The 20,311-nt window shown below is 46.4% G+C and overlaps 1 protein-coding gene across 1 annotated transcript in view; it reads right to left on the reverse strand.

Moving 5' to 3' along the window:
- Positions 1–186: 186 nt before the first annotated feature.
- RRN3 (RRN3 homolog, RNA polymerase I transcription factor) overlaps positions 187–20,311 on the reverse strand; it is a 27,815-nt gene continuing 7,690 nt past the window's right edge. The window contains exons 7-18 of the mRNA XM_004587095.4: positions 20,044–20,107; positions 19,473–19,542; positions 17,993–18,091; positions 15,459–15,551; positions 13,521–13,659; positions 12,733–12,863; positions 10,590–10,720; positions 9,231–9,415; positions 6,892–7,000; positions 4,038–4,190; positions 3,168–3,255; positions 187–607 (exon numbers count right to left, since the gene is read on the reverse strand). Of these exons, the coding sequence (XP_004587152.1) occupies positions 425–607; positions 3,168–3,255; positions 4,038–4,190; positions 6,892–7,000; positions 9,231–9,415; positions 10,590–10,720; positions 12,733–12,863; positions 13,521–13,659; positions 15,459–15,551; positions 17,993–18,091; positions 19,473–19,542; positions 20,044–20,107 (1,445 nt within the window). The 3' untranslated portion in view covers positions 187–424. The remainder of the gene's footprint in view (positions 608–3,167; positions 3,256–4,037; positions 4,191–6,891; positions 7,001–9,230; positions 9,416–10,589; positions 10,721–12,732; positions 12,864–13,520; positions 13,660–15,458; positions 15,552–17,992; positions 18,092–19,472; positions 19,543–20,043; positions 20,108–20,311) is intronic.

Raw genomic sequence — 20,311 nt, forward strand, 5'->3', positions numbered from 1 at the left:
ACAGCAAAAAGGCAAACAACACAGCCAAAGGCAGCACATTCTAGTGACAGTCCTGCGATGAAGTCCTGCAGCTACGACAAAAATCTGTTAAAAGGCCATCTGTTCAAACGGGGGTGTTCTTGACGTTAGCAATCAGTCACTTTGTCAAAAGGCTGCAGCACAGAACAAGCACACACTGAACGAGCAGAGCCTGCAGCATCTGTCGTCAAGCCCGCTGTAAAATATTGCACATGATACTCAGTCTTCTCAACTTTTGTCTCCACGGTGGGTGGCAAAGACCCAAAACAAAATGTTGGTTCGGACACGGGCCGATTTAAACTTGAGAGCACGGCCCTGCAGACCCGCACTCCTTCTACCTAGTTAGTGCCACGTCCAACAGTCTGAGCCTGGCTCCCAAAAGGTGCGAGAGGGGGGAGCCTGGGCCTCACTCACAGATGCTGGGGCTCACAGGGGATTGGTCAGGCAGGTACAGTCCTGGCAGGGAGCCCACACTACTTGAAGGACTTCGGAAATGTGCGTCCAAGGAGCTGGGCGTGATCCCAATTACCGCGTCACTGGGGGGCACTTCGCCCTTTAAAAAGTCGTCGTCTTCATCCTCCACCACCTCCTGCACAGACAACAGAGGTGAGCACAGATCGCAACGCCAGCATGAACAAGAATCCCTTTCCTAGGGACAGATGCCACTTCCGTGAACATGGTGAACCACAGTTCCTCTAAGACTCAACAGCTTGTTACAGACCACTCACCGAATGGCTCCTCCCACCTCACCTAGATTTCAGAGACTAAGCCTTTGGAGGACAGGCACAGCTCCAGAGTCAACAGCCCCTCCCCCAAAATGTAAACAAAAAGGGAAAAGAAGGAACTTTCTGATTACTGACGTGGAAATAAACATGCCCCACAAGGCACAGTGACACTGTCCCGAGGTGGCACCCGTGTCCTGCGACACTCATGTCCAGGCTTCAGAGCTGCCTTTGACACGCGACTCCTGACGGCCAAGACAGCTGATGTAACTTTCACAATTGTCTCGATGCAAAGCCATTAATTTCAGATGTTTGCTTGGGGAGATGATCAAATAGAAAGATCCAAATGTGTTCAGCTAATTTTTACATTATATTAATCTTTACTTCCCAAAGTCACTATGTAAAATGTGTTTGACACAAATCATGAAGAAAACAAGAACTGGGAGTAAATGTTTAGGAGCTAAGACACGCACCTCACACATTGAGCCCCTGTGTCCAACTCCTGACCCAGACTGCCCCACTCATGCAGACCCAGGAAAGCACCGTGATGATCAAGTAGCTACTTGGGCTCCTGCCATCCGTGAGGACAGCCTGGGTTGCATACCTGCCCATGGCCCTAGTACTGGACACTGGAGGCATTTGCAGAGAGAACAGGCACATAAGAACTCTCTCATGGGCCCAAAGCAGTAGCCTAGTGGCTAAATCTTTGCCTTGCTTGTGTCGGGATGCCATATAGGGGCTGGTTCGTGTCCTAGTTGCTCCACTTTCCATCCAGCATCCTGCTTGTGGATTGGGAAAGCAGCAAAAGATGGTGACATGCCTTGGGACCCCACCCCCATGTGGGAGACCCGGAAGAAGCTCCTGGCTCCTGGTTTCAGATTAGCTCAGCTCCGGCCCTTGCAGCCACTTGGGGAGTGAACCAGCAGATGGAAGATCTTTCTGTCTCTCCTCTCTGTAAATCAACATTTCCAATCAAAATAAACAAACATTAAATAAATAAGACTTTGTCTCTCAAATTTAAAAAGTCTCCATCACCTTACAATTTTAAGAATGAGGCGGGGGGTGAGAGATGAGCCACAGAGGCTCACAGGCTAATCCTCCACAGGGTCCCATATGGGCGCCGGTTTGTGTCCCGGATGCTTCACTTCCCATCCAGCTCCCTGCCTGTGGCCTGGGCAAGCAGCAGAGGATGACTCAAGTCCTTGACTCCTGCACCCATGTGGGAGATACAGAAGCAGCTCCTGGCTCATCAGTTCAGCTCTAACCATTGTGGTCACCTGGGAAGTGGCCCAGCAGACAGAAGATCTTTCAATCTCTCCTTTAAAAAAAAAAAAATCACTACTAGCGGGGAAAAAGAGCCACGCTTTTCACCCAAAAAAAGGGATGCTGCATGCAGCCCCTCATGAGGAGGCATCCTCCATCTCAGATGCGGGAACCATGCTTGGTGGAACCCCGGAGCAGGAAGGTGGCAGGGGTCAGGGGTGGATGCAACCTTCTGGTGGCAAGCGTCCAGCTCCCTACACCATCCCTCCTGCCCAAGATGTGCAACCCCCTGGTGCTGGGTACATACCCTGGGGGTCGCTGGGAGGGCTGGCTGGAACAGAAGCAGGAAGTAAAAACAAGGATAGCTAGGACTTGGCAGGCCCTCCAGAGCCAAGGGCTTGGGGCACAGTGCCCGCCTAACAGTGGCAGCGGATGGACCCAGAGACAAAATCTGGTATCTGGGGCATGATAAACTAACCCTGAAGCAGATCTATGAACGGTTCAGTGCTAGGTTCCCCTTTCCAGCCCACCCCTTTTCCCAGGACAAGAGTTCTCCACACTGCCTGGATGTACTGTGCGTCATGAGAGCTGCAGGGACGACAGGGACCTACTAACCAAAGCCAACCGAGGCTCCTCTGGGGCTGCAGTTATCATTCCACCTGCGTGGGACTCTGACTTGGAGGCATTCAGTCATAATGCTAGAGATGCTAGTTTCACCCTTAGCCAAGCACACACACTGGATCAAATGTCTGAACCTGTATCTATCCTTCCTTCTCTCTGTAAATCTGCCTTTCAAATAAAAATAAGTAAGAACCTGGGCTTGGAATTTAAAAAGGCAAAACAAGAAAAATGCATTTTTTGTTGTTTTGCTTTTGTTTCTGGAAGGCAGAGGGGCAGCAAGCAACCCTAGGGGACCTCCCCAAATGTCTGAACCCAGGAAATCAGCGCAGGTCTCGCAGACCGATGGCACTGAGTCATCACTGCTGCCCCCGGGGTCTGCACCAACAGGAAGATGACGTCAGGAGCTGCACACGTGTTCCTGCCAGACACCCCAAGGTGAGTCGGCAGCATCTCCATCTCCAGCATGTGACCTGAGTGTGATGTGTGACTGTGACATTGGAACACAGGCAGAGTCCTAGAAAGTGTTCTGAATGACAAATTCACCTTTTTAATGGGTTTCTTCAATTCCTGGAGCTCTTCAACACTTATGTCTTCCCATATCTGATATATTGGATCAATGAATTTCTTTGACCTATCAACAAGAAAACAGTTCGAAGTCAAGTTAAACAGTTCAACCTAAGTGAAAATGTATTTATTTCTTTTCCACAAGTCTCATTTTTTTAAAACCAAAACCACCAGGCAGCTAAGATGTTCTGTGTAAGAGGTTCGCACACGCACAGAGGGACGACCAGACCTCATGCTTCTCTCAACTTTACAGTAACTGTCAGCTGAGTCCCAGTAAAAGCAGATGCCATCTGTAATCTTCTGGCATTTTCCCCCAGAAAATGTGTGTAGAAACTATGAGGTCTCTATGCCCAACCAGTCAGGGCTTGGGAGGCCACTCATTTCCGGCTGGGCGGCTGCTGGCTAAAAACTGTGCTTCCTTGTACAGAGATTAAGACTGGTTCGGAAGTTTTCCAGAACACCCTCCCCCCCCAGATGGATAACTTGACTGCTGCTTGTTACAGGCAGCAGAATGGGATGTGGTCTCAAGAGGAAGGAATAAGTTGGTGGGAAATTATTAACTGAAACAGGAGGGAACTTCCCTATCCTGGACCCTTTACTTCCCACCCCCTAGGTTCCCACCACTTTAATCACAGAAAATCTTTTGTGGCCATTGGTCCTTCCACTGCAGGCACGATCTGCAGACTCTGGGACATTCAGCTGGCCCTCAGGGCAGTTTCTACTGCGGTCTGTGAAATGCATGTCTAATAAACAAACAGCTAGCAAGGCTGGGGTCACCAGCCTCAGGAGAAGCAAACACACATCCCCTGTAAACAGCTTCCCAGAACACCAAGGGCTCCCAGGACTCACCTCTTGAGCACACAGGGGTCAAAGGGGAAGAAGGTGTCGAGCGGGTTGGTGCAGGTGTGCACCGAGTCCCCGCCGGCCGTGTTCCTGATAACTGGCAGCATCTGGCGGTTGTTCCTCTCGATGATGGTGTAGCAGAAAGCCAGCTGGTATTTACTGTGGACACCAAAACCAACCATCACTCTGCATGGATATGACTCAGGCTTAAAACTGAACTGAACCGCAGCACATGCTGCCGGACAGGACTAGGGGGCCAAGAAGGAAGTAATGCTCTCAGGGAATCCTAGGTCTAGCACTTAAAAGCTTTTTAAGTAAAAAGAAAATGTGGTTTATCATTAGAATATGAAATGTGGCTTAGATAACAAGTATTATAAAAAATATCAATACAAACATTTGCCAGGTAAAGCTCTTTAAACATGCCTAATGATATAGATGTCTTTATTTTTCCCATTAACTAAAGAACTAGGATTAATGAAAAAGAGCTCTAGGGACAAGCATTGTGACACCAGATTAAGCCACCATCTGCGACGCCTGTATCACATACTGGAGGCCTGGTTTGTGTCCTACTTTTTTTCCCCCTTCTTTTAAATTCATCCATTCATTTATAAGCCAGAGTTACAGAGAGATAAAAAGATCTTCCATCTGTTGGTTCACGCCTCGTCTGGTGACACAATGGCGGGTCTGAACCAGGCCAATGCCAGGAGCTTCTCTCAGGCTTTCCACAGATGCGCGCGTGAACACGTGGGCCATGTGCTTTCCCAGGTGCAGGGGGCTGGATCAGCAGTGGGAACAGTCAGGATTAGAGCCGGCAGCCGCGTGGGCAGTCAGTGGTGGGCCCCACTACGTCACTTCTGATCCAGATTCCCACAAGGCAGCAGGTGATGGTTCAAGCCACTGGGAAACCTGGATGGTTTCGGCCCAGCCTAGCTCTGGCTACTGCAGGCAGCAAGGCATGCACCAGTAAACAGAAGTCTGTATGGTTATCCCTTTCAAATTAGTGTAAGCTATTTTTAAAAATAATATTAATAATAAACATTTAAAACCATGAATTTGGGGTTGGTGTGATAGCCTAGCAACTAAAGTCCTCACTTTGCATGTGCCGGGATCCCATTTGGGTGCCGGTTCTAATCCCAGCAGCCCCTCTTCCCGTCCAGCTCCCTGCTTGTGGCCTGGGAAAGCAGTCGAGGACGGCCCAAAGCCTTGGGACTCTGCACCCGTGTGAGAGACCCGGAGGCTCCTGGCTTCAGATTGGCGCAGGCTCTAGCCGTTGTGGCCACTTGGGGAGTAAATCAACAGACAGAAGATCTTCCTCTTTGTCTCTCCTCCTCTCTGTTTATATGACTTTCCAATAAAAATAAAATAAATCTTAAAAAAAAAAAAAAAAACCACGGCTTCCAGAATTAATAATGGGGAACTGTGGCGGCAGAGGGACAGACGTGGCTCGCTCTCAAGAGAAAATTGAGACTTCACCGAATGAAGGACAACCAGCAGAAAAAGTAACAGGCATAGTGAGCAGAACCAGAATAAAAAACACGCACGACGATCATACTGCCAATTTGCTGGTGGCCACGTGAACATGACACGCACGCGCTGGACGGACGGGCAGCAAGGGCAAGCACTAGCTCACTATTTCATCTGTCTCCTTCCTTCTGCTGCAGTCTAACCCCAGGAAGGTCCCGTGGAGACCAGTCTGCCAACCTCCCAAACCTGGTGTGCGATGAGGAACATGTGCCTGAACACCAGAGCCGAAACAAGAATCATCTTGAACTGTTACACCAATACACTTAATACTGAAACAAACATTACCTGTCAACACAAGGGGATTTCCAAAAGTTCATACAAAAAATACAGTTAAAACACAAGTTTAGGGCCCAGTGTGAGAGCCTAGTGGCTAAAGCCTCTCCTTGCATCCCCCAGGAACTCATATGGGTGGCAGTTCATGTCCTGGCTGCTTTTACAATCTCATCTATCCCAGTCTGACGGCAGCTTCCCAGTTTCAGCCACATGGAAGCCTCTCCCCCCATAACCGCAGCTGCATGCCCACTTGTCTATTCCTCTCCAGAGCCCTTCACTACCATTATGGAGAGACAAGACAGAGCACCTTGAACTCAGTGCCTAGTGAGAAATACGAGGGTTCCCAAATGACAGCCTGCCTAAAGGGGACTGAGGGGTCAAAGACAGCCAATGTCTTCACTGGCAGCCTGTGAGGATGCTGCCAGACGAGCCGAGGTCGCCAGTTCACCCTCTTTGAAGCAGAACATCTAACCGAGTGCTTACAGCAGCTAGACTGCAGTCCTGCTGTGCCACAGTGTCTGTGCCTCCCCATTTGTAGGCTGGGTGACAATGCAGCCGTGGGCGAGCCGAGGACTGAGGGTGTCCTGGGTGGTGCTCGCAGCTGTCTGGCACGCAGTCACAGCCAGGCATTAATGCCCGAGCACACAGTCCCTTTCTAAACTATACTCTCGTTGCTGAGTTTTTGTCTCAGCTCCAGATAACTTTTTACCGAGTCCCCTTCGGGGTGTACCTTTCAGCCTGCCAGCTGCTTACTCATTTCCATGTGCCTTGGAAGCTGGTACATGATCTTTGCTGGATCCACAGAATTAGTAAATACTTCTTTTTCTTTTTTTTTTTGTTTATTTTTATTTTTCGCTTTTAGAATTAGTAATTTCTAATCTCATTAGGTATGAAAGCAATAGTTCTACCACAACATTCTCTGCAAAGACTATGTTATTATTTATTTAATGGTTTCTGTGGATTAATTTTGCAAAAATTTAATGCAATTTTATAGTACTAATAATATGAAGACATATTTACTCTTAAGTTACTCCATGAAAAAAGTACATGAAAAACAACTTACTTTGTGAGCGCTGCAAAAAAGTTAACCACTGACGGCAGGCAGACCTTCAGAGGATTTAGCTGACTCATCACAATGCGTTCAAAATTCAGACTTTGAAGATACCTCAAACCTGTGTATACAAAAACAAAAAGATTTCTAAAAATCTACAAATTTAACTGAAAAAAATCCAAGATACCATTAAAAGCACAGCACAAATTATCACACTGAGAAAAAAAAAAAAAAACAAATGTAAGGGTGGGGGATACAGCCCAGCGGGTGAGGCATTGCCCGTAACGTGAGCATGCAGGCCCGATCGCCTCTACTTCCGATCACGTCTCTCAACAACGTGCCTGGGAAGTCAGACGACAGCCCAAGTACTCAAGTTCCTGCCACCCCTGACTCCTATCGTCAGCCTGATCTAGCCCTGGTTGCCATGCTCATCTGGGATGTAAAAGAGTTGGATGTCCCTCAGCCTTGTAAATTTAAATAAGCCATAACCGTTTCCTTAAATTTGAAAACCATGCCTGGGAGAAACATAAATTTAAACATAGGTCCAGACTCGCAAGATGGCTTAACTAGCTCATCTTCTATCTCCAAGTGCCTGCCTCCCATTTGGGCACTGCTTTGTATCCCAGCTGCTCTACTTCCGCCCAGCTCCCTGCTTGTGGCCTAAAAAAAAAAAAGCAGAGGATGGCCCAGAGCCTTGGAACCCTGCACCTGCGTGGAAAGGCTCTCCTGGCTCCTGATTCAGATGGGCTCAGCTCTGGCAGCTGCAGTGAAGCAACAGATGGAAGATCTGTCTCTCCTCTCTGTAAATCTGCCTAATAAAAATAGAACTTGAAACAAAAGTCCAGGGTCGACACTGAGGCACTGACCGGCTAAGCCGCTTCCTGCAGCACCAACATCCTGGTTCACATCCTGACTGCTCTTTCCGATCCAGATCCCTGCTACTGGACCTGGGAAAGCAGTGGAAGATGTCCCAAGTGCTTGGGTCCCTGTACCCATGTGAGAAACCAGGAAGAATTTAAGGCTCCTGGCTTTGGCCTGCTCCAGGCCCAGCTGTAGCAGCCATTTGGAGAGTGAAACAGTGGATGGAAAATCTTCCTCTGTAATTCTGTCTTTCAAGTAAATAATTTTTTAAAAGATCTATTTATTTCTACGGGAAAGTCAGATTTAGAGATTAGGAGAGAGAGTGAGAAAGATCTTTCTCCACTGATTTATTCCCCAAGTGGCTGCAACAGCCGGAACTGAGCTGATCTAAAACCAGGAGGTAGGAGTTTCTTTCAAGTCTCCCACGTGAGTGCAGGGTGCCAAGGCCTTGGGTCATCCTTGACTGCTTTCCCAGGCCACAGGCAGGCACCTGGATGGGAAGTGGGGCAGCTGGGACACAAACCGGCACCCATATGGGATCCCAGGGGATGCAAGGCGAGGATTTAGCCACTAGGCTACCACGGTGGGCCCTTAAGTAAATAAGTCGTATGGGTCTGTTTTCCTAGATGGACTAATGACTAAGGCAGCTACGGAACAGAACAGTTTATTCTGTGAAGACCTGGGAAATAATCCCACACACCGAGGCTGTGGGATCACATAACAATTAGAAATCCACACATCTGTTAGCTCAGGCAACAATCACACTAGACAATAGAACAGCACCTTTAACTTGTACATCTGAAATGATTAATGAAGATGAACATCATGTTTAGGTGCCCATAGTATTTGTAATTCTCTCTGAAGGATTCATTTGTTTACCTAAAAGGTAGAGAAAGATGGGACAGCAAGTGGGAGGACACACAACCAGATAAATATCCTCCTCCATCCACTCACCATTAATTCTCCAAGTGCCCACAACCTCTGAGCTAAGCTGAAACCAGGAGCCAGAAACTCCATGCGAGTCTCCCAACTGGGTGGCAAGAACACAAGTACTTCAGCCACCATGCTCCTCCCCAGATGCATCAGCAGGAAGCAGGATAAGAACTGGAGAGGGGAGCCCGGCATGATGACTCAACTGGCGAAATCCTCCCCTTGCAACCTCCAGGTCAGCACTTTTCCCCCTTTAGGGGAGAAGGGGCATCAGGCTGTGCCTGAGTGCCGGCCCGGCCTACATTCAGCCTCACTTCTGAAGATGCCATCACACTGCAGCCCCTCTGAAGCAGCTGTTCTCAAATCCGTCAGCAGCTAGAGGAGGCCGAGCGAGATTTTAGGGGCCTACGGGTTGCCTGAAATTATCTATAACAGAGTGCATATGTGGTTTTCAGGAATCAAACTTTTCATCAAAATCTCAAGGAAAGAACTCTTATTCTAACAGGCGACAAGTACACAAGAAAAACACAGTTCAAGTCCATCAATCCCACATCACTGACCTTCCTTCAGGTTTCCACTCAAAAGCTGTTTGTGTCTAAAAACAAAAATGTAGAAGACAGCTTGGCAGGCTGAATAAAACGGTCCATGGAGAGCAACATCACAAAACGCCTTCGTTCCTGCATCCTGGTTATTAAGGTATACGTGCATCCAGTTAACCAAAAGATCTAGGCATGATTTTACAGTACTAGAGAAAAGAAAAAGTCAAGTTAACTTCATTTACTTCCTTAAAAAAAAAAAAAAAAACCACAGTGATAAACAGACACACACATGCCTTTCCTTTCAAACCACGCCACGGCACGGGCCTGTGTCACAGCACAGTGCGGTAACCCGCAGCTGATGACACAGGTGTCCCACATCAGAGCGCTGATCTGAGCCCCAGCTGCCTAGCTCCTGCAAACGTGCCTGGAAAGTCAGCAGATGATGGCCCACGTGCTTGGGACTTGACATTCCGTGTGGGAGACCTGGACAGAGTTCCTGGTCCAGCCCCGCCCATCACGGCCATCTGAGACGTGAAAGGGCAGACAGCAGTTCTCTCTGTGCCTCTCTCCTCCTGTCACTCTGCCTTTCAGATAAAATGAAGTAAATCTCTTAGGAAAATAATAATGTTGGGGCCCAGCGGCGTGGCCTAGAACGCCCCGGGATCCCATATGGCTCACCAGTGCCTGTGGGACTCTGATGAAATCTTATGACCACCAGTTTATGCCAGACTTTGACTTCTTGGGCAGGGGTTTAATGACAACCTTGCCCAAAGGAGTCCTCGTGGGCCACTGGTAGTCACCAGGCTCCCAGGAAGGGAGGTTTCCCACTACCTAAAAAAGAGGTGGTTTTTTTTTTTTCAGCCTTACCAGATACAACTAACTCAGAATGTAAAAGAAAAACCACACACCTACAAAAAGAAATCACACGGTATATAAGATGGCATGTTATCCATGAAGACAAAAGCATCTTCACATTCAAGTATACTCAACCGAACAGACGATAAAAGCCTCACGTTAGATCTCAGGCTTAATAAGGAAGCACTACCTGAAACACAGATCTCTTGGATAGATTGGGGGGCGGGGCAGGCGGGTAACCGATCTTTTCACTTTAAAGACAAACCAAAAATAAGGCTGATGCTTCTCTGAATTGAGACAAAGCTATAATCTTGCTAAAGCATGATATTAAAAAGTACGTAGAGGGCTCGGCAGCGTGGCCTAGTGGCTAAGGTCCTCACCTTGATCCCATATGGCCGCTGGTTTTAATCCCGGCAGCTCCACTTCCTCTCTGTCTCTCCTCCTCTCAGTATATCTGACTTTGTAATAACAATAAAATAAATCTTTAAAAAAAAAAAAAAGTACGTAGAAAATTAGGCTACTTACATAAGAGGAATAAATTTAGCTCTTGCCAAAAAGCTTCCAATATAATTTCCAGCAGCTTGCCTGATGATGGCAGGATTATTTGGATCCTGCAATTTTTTCCATAGATGTTCCAAAAATGCCTCTGCAAATCCCTATGAAAAGAAAAGTGTTGATTTGACCTTTGGAAATGTCTAAGGTATTCTGTGTTCCATACCTGATTCCTGCCTCTGGCTGGACTCCAAGGTCCTGGTAAGGCGGACACCAGAAGGCAATGGCAGTGGTTCGAATACTCGGGTCCCAGCACTGAATTCATGTGGGAGTGAGTTCCTGCCTCATCTGGCTGGAATGTAGGCCCAGCCTTTGTCAGTACAGGCATTTGGGAACAGACAGAGCACTCTTTCTTTTCCAAGCAAGTAGGCAAGCAAGCAAATAAATAAATAATAAACGAGAGGCCGACACTGTGGTGTAATGAAAGACCACTGCCTCAGCTGCAGCATCTCACATGGGTACTGGCTTAAGTGCTCGCAGCCCCACTTCTGGTAAAGCTCCCTGCTAATGTGCCTGGGAAAGCAGAGAATGGCCCAAGCCCTTGGGTCCCTTAAACCCTCATGGGAGACCCAGAACAGGCTCTTGATTCCCGGCTCTGGATCAGCTCAGCTCTGGCTGTTGCAGCCATTTGGGGAGTGAATCAGCAGATGCAAGCCCTTCTCAATCTCTCCTTCTTTCTGTAAAACTGGCCTTTCAAATAATAAATAAATAAATCTTTAAAAAATGAATGGGGTCTGGCATTGTAGCATAGTAGGCAGAGCCTAAGCTTGTGTACCAGCATCCAATATGGGTGCTGGTTTGAGTCCTGAAATGTTCCACTTCTAATCCAGCTTCCTGCTAATGTGTCCAGGAAAGCAACGCAGGATGGCCCTTTGTTTGATGTAAATCTGCCTTTCAAATAAAAATAAATCTTTAACAACAATAGGAATAAGTAAATAAGTAAAGAGAAGAATGACAGTCTAGCAATAGGAATCTCAAGATTTTTACCTTAATAAGAAAGCTCTATCTTCTCAATTATACTGCTGATAATTTTTATTTCCTTTCTAAGACTTATTTACTTCTTTGAAAGGCAGAAGAAAAGGAACAGCGATCTTCCATCTACTGATTCACTTCCCCAAATGGCTACAATGGCCAGGGTTGGTCCAGGACAAGGCCTGAAGTCCGGAACTCCACCCAGCTCTCTCACATGGGCAGCAAGAGCCCAGCATTTGAGTGTCTTCCACTGCCTTCCCAGGTACATGAGCAGAAAGCTGCATCAGCAGGGGAACAGCCAGGACTCAAACCAGTACCCAGTACTCTGACAGGGAATGCCGACAGTGCTTATGGCCTGGGAAAGCAGTCAAGGATGGCCCAAAGATTTGGGACCCTGCACCCGTGTGGGAGACCCGGAAGAGGTTCCAGGTTCCCAGCTTCGGACTGGCGCGCACCGGCCGTTGCGGCTCACTTGGGGAGTGAATCATTGGACGGAAGATCTTTCTCTCTGTCTCTCCTCCTCTCTGTATATCTGACTTTGTAATGAAAATAAATAAAACTTAAAAAAAAAAAAAGAAAGCGATAGAGAATATAAATAAGTTATCAAGTAGTTGTTATGGGCTGATTAGGACTCAACCCTAAGAGAATAAATGAAAAGCATCTCATGTGAGTTTTTCATCGAAAGCCTTGAACTGAAGGGAAGGGCACCACCTAGTGATCAAGGGAAGGGTGACATCCTCAAACCTCCAGGCTGACACAAGGAACAGCAGTTGTTGAACAAAGAGAAGGTAATTTTATGACTGTCCCACATTGTAGGATACTAATGTACTTTGACATCAGGCAGTGGCCCACCACCCCTTTTCCCCACTGCAGACACAGGAAGAACAGAAACACTGAAACAACTGTCCCACCCACTTTCCTCCATACCCTCCCACACAGGTGAGCATTCCTCAACTATGTTAACAATACTAAAAAAAAGGGGGGGGGAGGGAAGGAGAAATAAAAAAGAAAGCAAAAGTGATTTTATTAAGAATATTAAACCACTGAACTCTGGGACAAGAAATAACTCAGCCTCCCTCCACCCCGTGTTTCAACAGAGAAACTGCTGTTAGCAAGCAGAACTCATGTGAAGACGTTCACTTACCAATCTGAAGCTGCAGAGGAAGAACATGAAAAACTGTACATGGCAGGAGGCATGGGTGGGCAACAGAAGCTTATCAAAGATGGTTATCAGATCACGGTATAAAGCCTTCGTTTTGTTGTTATCAATCTTACCTACAGAGGAAAAATGGTATTTCACTTTTACAAATGTACATTTTTCAAGATACTAGCTTCATCCGCCAAATTATAAAATATAAATGCTATTAAGAATTTACACATCATCCACTAAGTTATAATGAAAACAAAATTCATTAGCTGATCTGAGGTGCTGGCATTGTACACAGCAGCTTAACTAGCTGCAACACCAGTCCCCCCAAACCAGCTTTTTAATCCAGGATTCTGCCTTGCACGCGCTGGGATCCCATATGGGCGCTGGTTCTAATCCCGGCAGCTCCACTTCCCATCCAGCTCCCTGCTTATGGCCTGGGAAAGAAGTCAAGAATGGCCCAAAGTTGTGGGACCCTGCACCTGTGTGGAAGACCCAGAAAAGGTTCCAGGTTCCTGGCTTCGGATTGGCACAGTACCAGCCATTGAATCATCGGACGGAAGATCTTCCTCTCTGTCTCTCCTCTCTGGATATCTGACTTTGTAATAAAAATAAATAGATCTTTCAAAAAAAAAAGAAATTATGTGACAGAAAAGACACTGAACCTTTTTAGACCCATGTTCAACAGAACAACTTTGAAAGTTGTATTAGCACTCGAGATAAGATGCAGAAAATGCCTAGCAATGAAGCAGGCACTCGTTACTGTGACTACTACGGGCCATTACCATCCACAGAGCACACATCCTTAATGTAGGACAACAGCAAGGACAGAAGGATGTCCAGGCGCTCAGCTACAGGATGGGCCATCTGACGGAGCTGCTGCGGATCGGCCTTGGTTTCTTGCTCAGTTTCTTCATCTTCATCCTTTGGGGATTAAAAAGAATTGTCATTAAAAAGTAGTTTAATGGGAAAACCCTAAAATGCTTTTTTCCTCTCAAAGACAAAACTAAGCAAAAAAAGGGAAGGGAAACAAGAAATCCTTCCAGGCAAGCGTTCTCACGCAGGGACTTCGATCACAACCCTGTGTGAAGCTGACAGTACACACACAGGCACTGGCATTTGGCCTCACCAGTAAGCCACCAGGTTGGCACACTTATATTTCTTAGAGTTGAAATCCTGGGCTTGCTCCAGATTCTGGCTTACTGCTGATGTGCAACCCAGGGAGGAAGCAGGTAGAGGTCCAACTAGTTGTATCCCTGCCTTCCATATGGAAGATCCAGACTTGAGTTCCCAGCTCTCACTTTGGCCTGAGCCAATACTGGTTTTACTACAGGTATTTGAAGAGTGAACCAGCATATGGGAATATGAGAGTTCTGTCTTTCCAACATTAACAAACTAACAAACACACATTTGGAGGCAGACATAACGGCACAGGAAGTTAAGCTGCTGTTGGTATGCCTGCATCTCACAAGCCGGACCTCCATTTCCAATTCAGTTTTCTGCTAGTGTGCAAAGGAGGCACCAGATGACAGTCTGGGTTCCCGAGTTCCTGGTTCCTGGCTTTCATTTGGCCCATTCCAAGGTTCTGTGGGCACAGTCAAAGCTGTTGCTTTAAGTGGTAAAACAAACAACTAAATCAGTGCAGACTCAGAACATCACCTTCCAAATCTTACTGAGAAGACATAAGGGACCAATGTGATGGTGCTGGCTTCCCATATGGACACCTATTCTAGTCTTGGCTGCTCCACTTCTGATCCAGCTCCCTGCTTATGACCTGGGAGGACAGCAGAGGATTGTTGAAATCCTTGAGGCCCTGCACCCACGTGGGAGATGAGGAAGAAGCTCCAGTTTCATGGCTTTAGAACGCTCAGCTCTGGCCACTGTGACTACTTGAGGGAGTGAACCAGCAGATGGAAGATTTGCCTCTCTTCTCTGTAATTGGCCTTTCAAGTAAAAATAAACAAACAAACCTATAAATCTTTAAATCAAAGAAAAAAAGAAGACTTAAAGATTACCCCACCTAGCCACCTGCTCCTGCTACCCACTCAAGTGGGCACTACTGGTACGGGAGCCCCATTTCAGGCCAAGCCGTTACCTACCTCCTAGCTGCCCATCTTCCCACAGAATTGTGCTCCACAGTAAAGGAGCCAGGAGTGCCACTCAGAAGCAGTGAAGCAGCTGCGAAGTGGTCAGTTGAGGCTACCTTCCCAGTATCAAGCGGGGCCTAAAGTAAGTGGAGCAATCCACACCCAGAGCTCTTGGTGGCATCAGGCTGTGGCTGCTCCCCAGGCAGCTCCTCCCCTCCACTCACTGCCCTGGAGCACCTGACATTCTGCCTCAGCTTCTCCTTCCACTAGGCACAACTTCAGACAGCACCCAGGTCAGCAAGTATTGCTCCCAGGAAACAACCAGTAACACAGGGAACCACTGGGGCGTTTTTCTGTTTGTCACTCCCTTGTAAAACATGTTTTACCAACACACATCAAAAACTCAAGAACAAAAGTGAAACACTGTCTCTAAAATCAAACTCAGCACCTGGGCAACAAAGCAAGTATATTGGGAAGTAAAAAATGCTGCAGGTAGTACTCCTTACAGGAATTATTTTCAAGTAGGCTTAATTTAACCAAAAGCCTTGAAAAAGATGAAAAACAACCAAATGTCTCTTCAGACCTCCTGAACTGATTAATGACAAATGCCTGTTTTCATTTCACAGAAGCGCTCACCATATTGAATAACTGTTCTGTGGAATCATTCCCACCACAAGTTTGAGCACCTGCCTCCTCAGCATCTTCAATATCCTGCCGGGGTGCATTCACCTGTATTGTAATAAGGGGAAAAAAAGAAAAGACACTGAAACAACAAAGATGGCACACTGGGGCTGGAAAGCAGCGAGAGACACTCCACACAAGTGTGCAATACCACCCTCTTCTACAGCACCACGATGCAAACGTATCAAGTGACATCATGAAGGTATTTAAATATAATAAACCAAACCCCCTTTATCACATACTCAAAATCACTACCAACTGCAACATGACATGCTCTAACAGCCACCTGCATAAGTGGAACTTTATTCCATCTTAACTCATTGCACATATACAGACGCGGTAGGACTGTACCTTTAACTTACATAGCAGAAAAACGATGAACTGAGAGGCCCAGTCTGGATGTCTTCTTGAACATGTTACTGAAATCATGCCTTTGTCACTGTCTATGCATGGCATTCTTCGTAAACACACTCCAGAATATTCTTCACAATATTTTAGACTAGGGCTAGAGTGATTATGTAGGCAGTTGGGAAACCAACCCTGAGCCAGAGCAAAATTTTCAGTTCTTTCAAGACCTGCTTCAGAACATTCTTCCTTTTCCTCTGGGCAGAGGTGGGGAACATCTGAGCTGCAGCCTGCATAAGGCTGGTGAAATCATTTGGTCTGGCTCTGTCAAGACCATTTTGCATGGCCTATGAATAGTGCTGCAAATCTCCAAATGGCCCTGGGCAGAAAAGGTTCTCCAGCCCTGACCCGAAGTACCAACACCTCTCTTTCCCAAGGATTCTTTTCTCCTCAGCCCTAGACTTTCCTCTCACATCCTTGCTTTAAGCGCTCTTACACTAAGTCCCCCATTCTAACCACCCTCACTGGGCTCTCTGCCACTTCACAAACACAGCAAAGATCACCTTGCAACCAACAAATCTAAAGACTTTTGCTTTTCTCACCTGGTCAAATCCTTTCCCTCTGGAAGGTCCTCCCTGGATTCCCACTTACACCCAGACCATCCTCACCCTAACCAACATCATTCCACCTGCACCTTAACTACCTGCAGAGAATTTTCCTGCCTACTCCTGACCCACAACTCAACCTGTCCAAAACAGAACTCCGATCTCCCAATTCTTTATCTTGACATTTCTAATATTAATGCCAACAACAAGATTCTACTCAAGTTTCTTTCTATTCAATTCATATGCCATATCTTCTGCTTCCTTAATTCCAACCAGTCCAGTCTCAATGATGAGTGCATAGTGTCTTTGACACCTTAATGAAGATCCTAAAAGTAGGATGATGTCTAGGTTCCAAGTCCTGGATCCACTTCCAATGCCAGCTTTGACCTGATGCCCTTATATCCAAGGGGTCACAGGAGGAAACTTAAGTACTTGAGTTCTTGCCACCCACATGGGAGACAGATCGAGCTAATATCTTCTGGCGCTAGCCTGGCCTAGTCCTAGCAACAGATGAAGGATATACCTATCTGCCTTTCGACTAAGTTACAGAAAACCAATTCATCTTTCCTTCACAAGGTTGCTAGAATCTACTGCCTTTTTAATTCCCCCTGAATGTTGATGCAGAACACTTTCTTATTAAACATTTACTTATTCAAGTGTCTATGCTGTGGTATGACAGCTAAAGCCACCACCAGAGGGGCCAGCACCCCATGTGGTTGCTCTACTTCCAATCCAGTTCCCTGCTAACATGTCCAGGAAAGCAGTGGAATACGGGCCCGAGTCCTTGGGTCCCTGCACTCCTTTGAGAAACCTGGAAGCAGCTCCGGCTTCCGTCACTTTGGGGAATGAACCAGCAGATGGAACATTTGTCTCCTTAACTCTGCCTTTCAAATAAATAAATATTTTTAAATTTTAAAATTTTAAATATTCGTATTTATTGATTTGAAAATGAAAGAGTTACAGACAGAAAAAAAAAATCCTTTATCTGCTGGTTCACCCCTCAAATCATCAATTCACTCTTCAAAAGGGCCTGACCTGGGGATGGGCCAGGAGTAAGTCAGGAACCTGAAATTCCATCCCAGTTTCCAATGTGGGTGGCGGCATCTCAGATACGGGGCCATTTTTCCACTGTCTTCCCGGGGCATCCATGTAGTGCTGGGGGCAACTAGGACTCTGATATGGGAGGCTGGCATTGCAGGTGACAATTTACCCCTCAGCATCACCACACCAGGCCCTCTGTGGGCATCCAGAGTCTCATCCCAGTGTCATTTGTGGAGATGCCTTCCCTCCGGACTCTATCAGGTTCTTGGACTTGTAGCGCAGGCACTGACACTGCCGTGGCTGTGCAGCCACGCGCTGTCTTCATCCCCAGGCTGGAGAAGCGCCTCCAGCCACCAACGCAGGTGGAGGTGAAGAAATGAAGATGGTGGATTGTGGCCTCTGCTTCCTTTGCCACTGCTGCTGTTTCACACACTGACTCCTAACAAATACCATATATTCAACACATTAAACTAGAGGAGGAAAATACTGAATACTCACGTCCAACTTGAGTAGTTTTTCAATAATAAGTTCCAGAATTTCATGCCTCAAGTTTGGAAAATACACACTTATCCTTAGTAAGTTGTGAACATAACATTCCTAAAGCACAAAGCATAAAAACATGTTCAGTGGTTCACAATTATATAACCAAATCATCAACTACACAAAGTTTAAACACGTAAGTTAAAATAGGTTATTCTGCCATACTGAAATTGCTTATTTTTAAGAAAATCTGTTTTGTATTGTTATTATAATATTATTATTTTGGAGGCAGAGAGACAGAAAAGGAGATGGAGTCAGGGAAGTGGGGGGAGTTTCCACCTGCCACTTTGCTTCTAAAACAACAGCCAACAGCCACGCCTGGGTCAGCCCGAAGCTGGGAGCCAGGAGCGCAGTGCGGCTGTCCTGGCTGAGCCTGCGCTGCCGCCCACAATCTGCATTAGCTGCAAGTGAAAGACAGAACCTAGATCCTAAACCCTGGGACTCCACCAGGAGACACAGGGGCCCTAGCCAGGGTCTTAGCTTCTGAGATAAACATCCACTCTGCCATGCTGCTTTTGTCCTGAAGAGGATTTAAAGTCACAAATTCTTCCTTCATCTACTAAGGTAATCATGTGGTTTTTTCCTTTACTCACGTATAAAGATCTTTCTGAAATGAACTCTGATCACGGCTTGGACACAGTAATAGGAAAAGGGCACCAGGAATCCCCATTAGTCACTTGCTAGCAAAGGCACTGTGTTCCGTTCCTTACTCCTGAGTTTAAAAGCAGTGGTGGACATCCGGCACAGGGTTACGACATCAGCTGGAATGTCTGCAGCCCATGCTGGAGGGCCTGGGTTTGAATCCCGGCTCTGCTCCTTGCTGAGCTTGTTCAATCTCAGCTATTCACCCTGGAGACCTGCACCAAGTTCCCAGCTCCCCGGGTATTGAAGAGAGTGAGACAGTGGCTGCAAGCTGTCTCTTTTTCTCATTCTATCACGTAAACCAAAAAAAAAAAAAAAAAAAAAAAAGAGTAAAACAAAATAAATGTAGAAAACAAAACAACTACAAAGAAAACAACCTACCAACATGCAAAACAATTATAAAAAAAAGTTTCCATTATTTTCCTCATGAAAATATTTCTTGGGTCCGGTGGCGTGGCCTAGCGGCTAAAGTCCTCGCCTTCAACGCACCGGGATCCCATATGGGCGCCGCTTCTAATCCCAGCAGCTCCACTTCCCATCCAGCTCCCTGCTTGTGGCCTGGGAAAGCAGTCGAGGACGGCCCAAAGCTTTGGGACCCTGCACCCGCGTGGGAGACCCGGAAGAGGTTCCTGGTTCCCGGCTTCGGATCGGCGCGCACCGACCCGTTGCGGCTCACTTGGGGAGTGAATCATCGGACGGAAGATCTTCCTGTCTCTTCTCTCTGTATATCAGGCTTTCCAAAAAAAATTTTTAAATCTTAAAAAAAAAAAAAAAAGAAAAAGAAAATATTTCTTACCAATGTTCTCTCTGATTTTCGAACAAATGGAAATTTTTCTGCCAGTATCGGCATGAGAAACCACGGAGTCCTAAACAAAATAAAACAAAAACTACAATCAGTCCATGCTAACTAACCTTGGCTGCAAGATAACCTTTCCATTCAATCCATGGACTGACACAGTAGCAAACAGCAGTAACCATGACTTCAAGCAACTGGACCAAAATGAATGCATAGCCAGTTAAAATCTAAAACTACTTAGGAGAAAATAAGCTTCCATCAACTTTGATTTCAAAGGGTTCCCCCACCACAAAAGCTTAACGGAGCTTTAGTTGGATATCCTATCTCTTGAAGTTAAAAACAACATTCCAACCACTATACCAAATTTGGAAAATGCACATGCATCTTTTTGAAACAATTAAAGCTAATCATCAGAAAACTGAAATGCCATTTTTGGCTGATGGTGACATGTCATCAACACAATACCAAAAACACAACTTCAGACATGAATTTTGAGACTGTTAGCATTTTGTAGTTTTATGCCAACTGACTTAAGATTTTCTTAAGGATCCAAACCAATAAAAGTACTCACGATGGGACATATCTTGCTATTATTTGCAAGGCTCTGTGACATGTGTCAAAATTTGCAGGCAGACCTATAAAGAGAGGAGTTCAGAGTGAGTATCAGAAGAACACATAACGATGGGTATTGTGGTGTCGAGGGTTAGGCCGCTGTGGTACCCATATCCCATATCAGAATCCCGGTTCAGGAATCAGCTTCCTCTGCCTCCAATCCGATTCCTTCAAAACATTCCAGGGAAAAAACTGAATAATGTGTCTCAGTCCCTGCCATATCTCCC

This window comes from Ochotona princeps, chromosome 24 (genome assembly GCF_030435755.1).
Source record: "Ochotona princeps isolate mOchPri1 chromosome 24, mOchPri1.hap1, whole genome shotgun sequence".
Taxonomy (NCBI): domain Eukaryota; kingdom Metazoa; phylum Chordata; class Mammalia; order Lagomorpha; family Ochotonidae; genus Ochotona; species Ochotona princeps.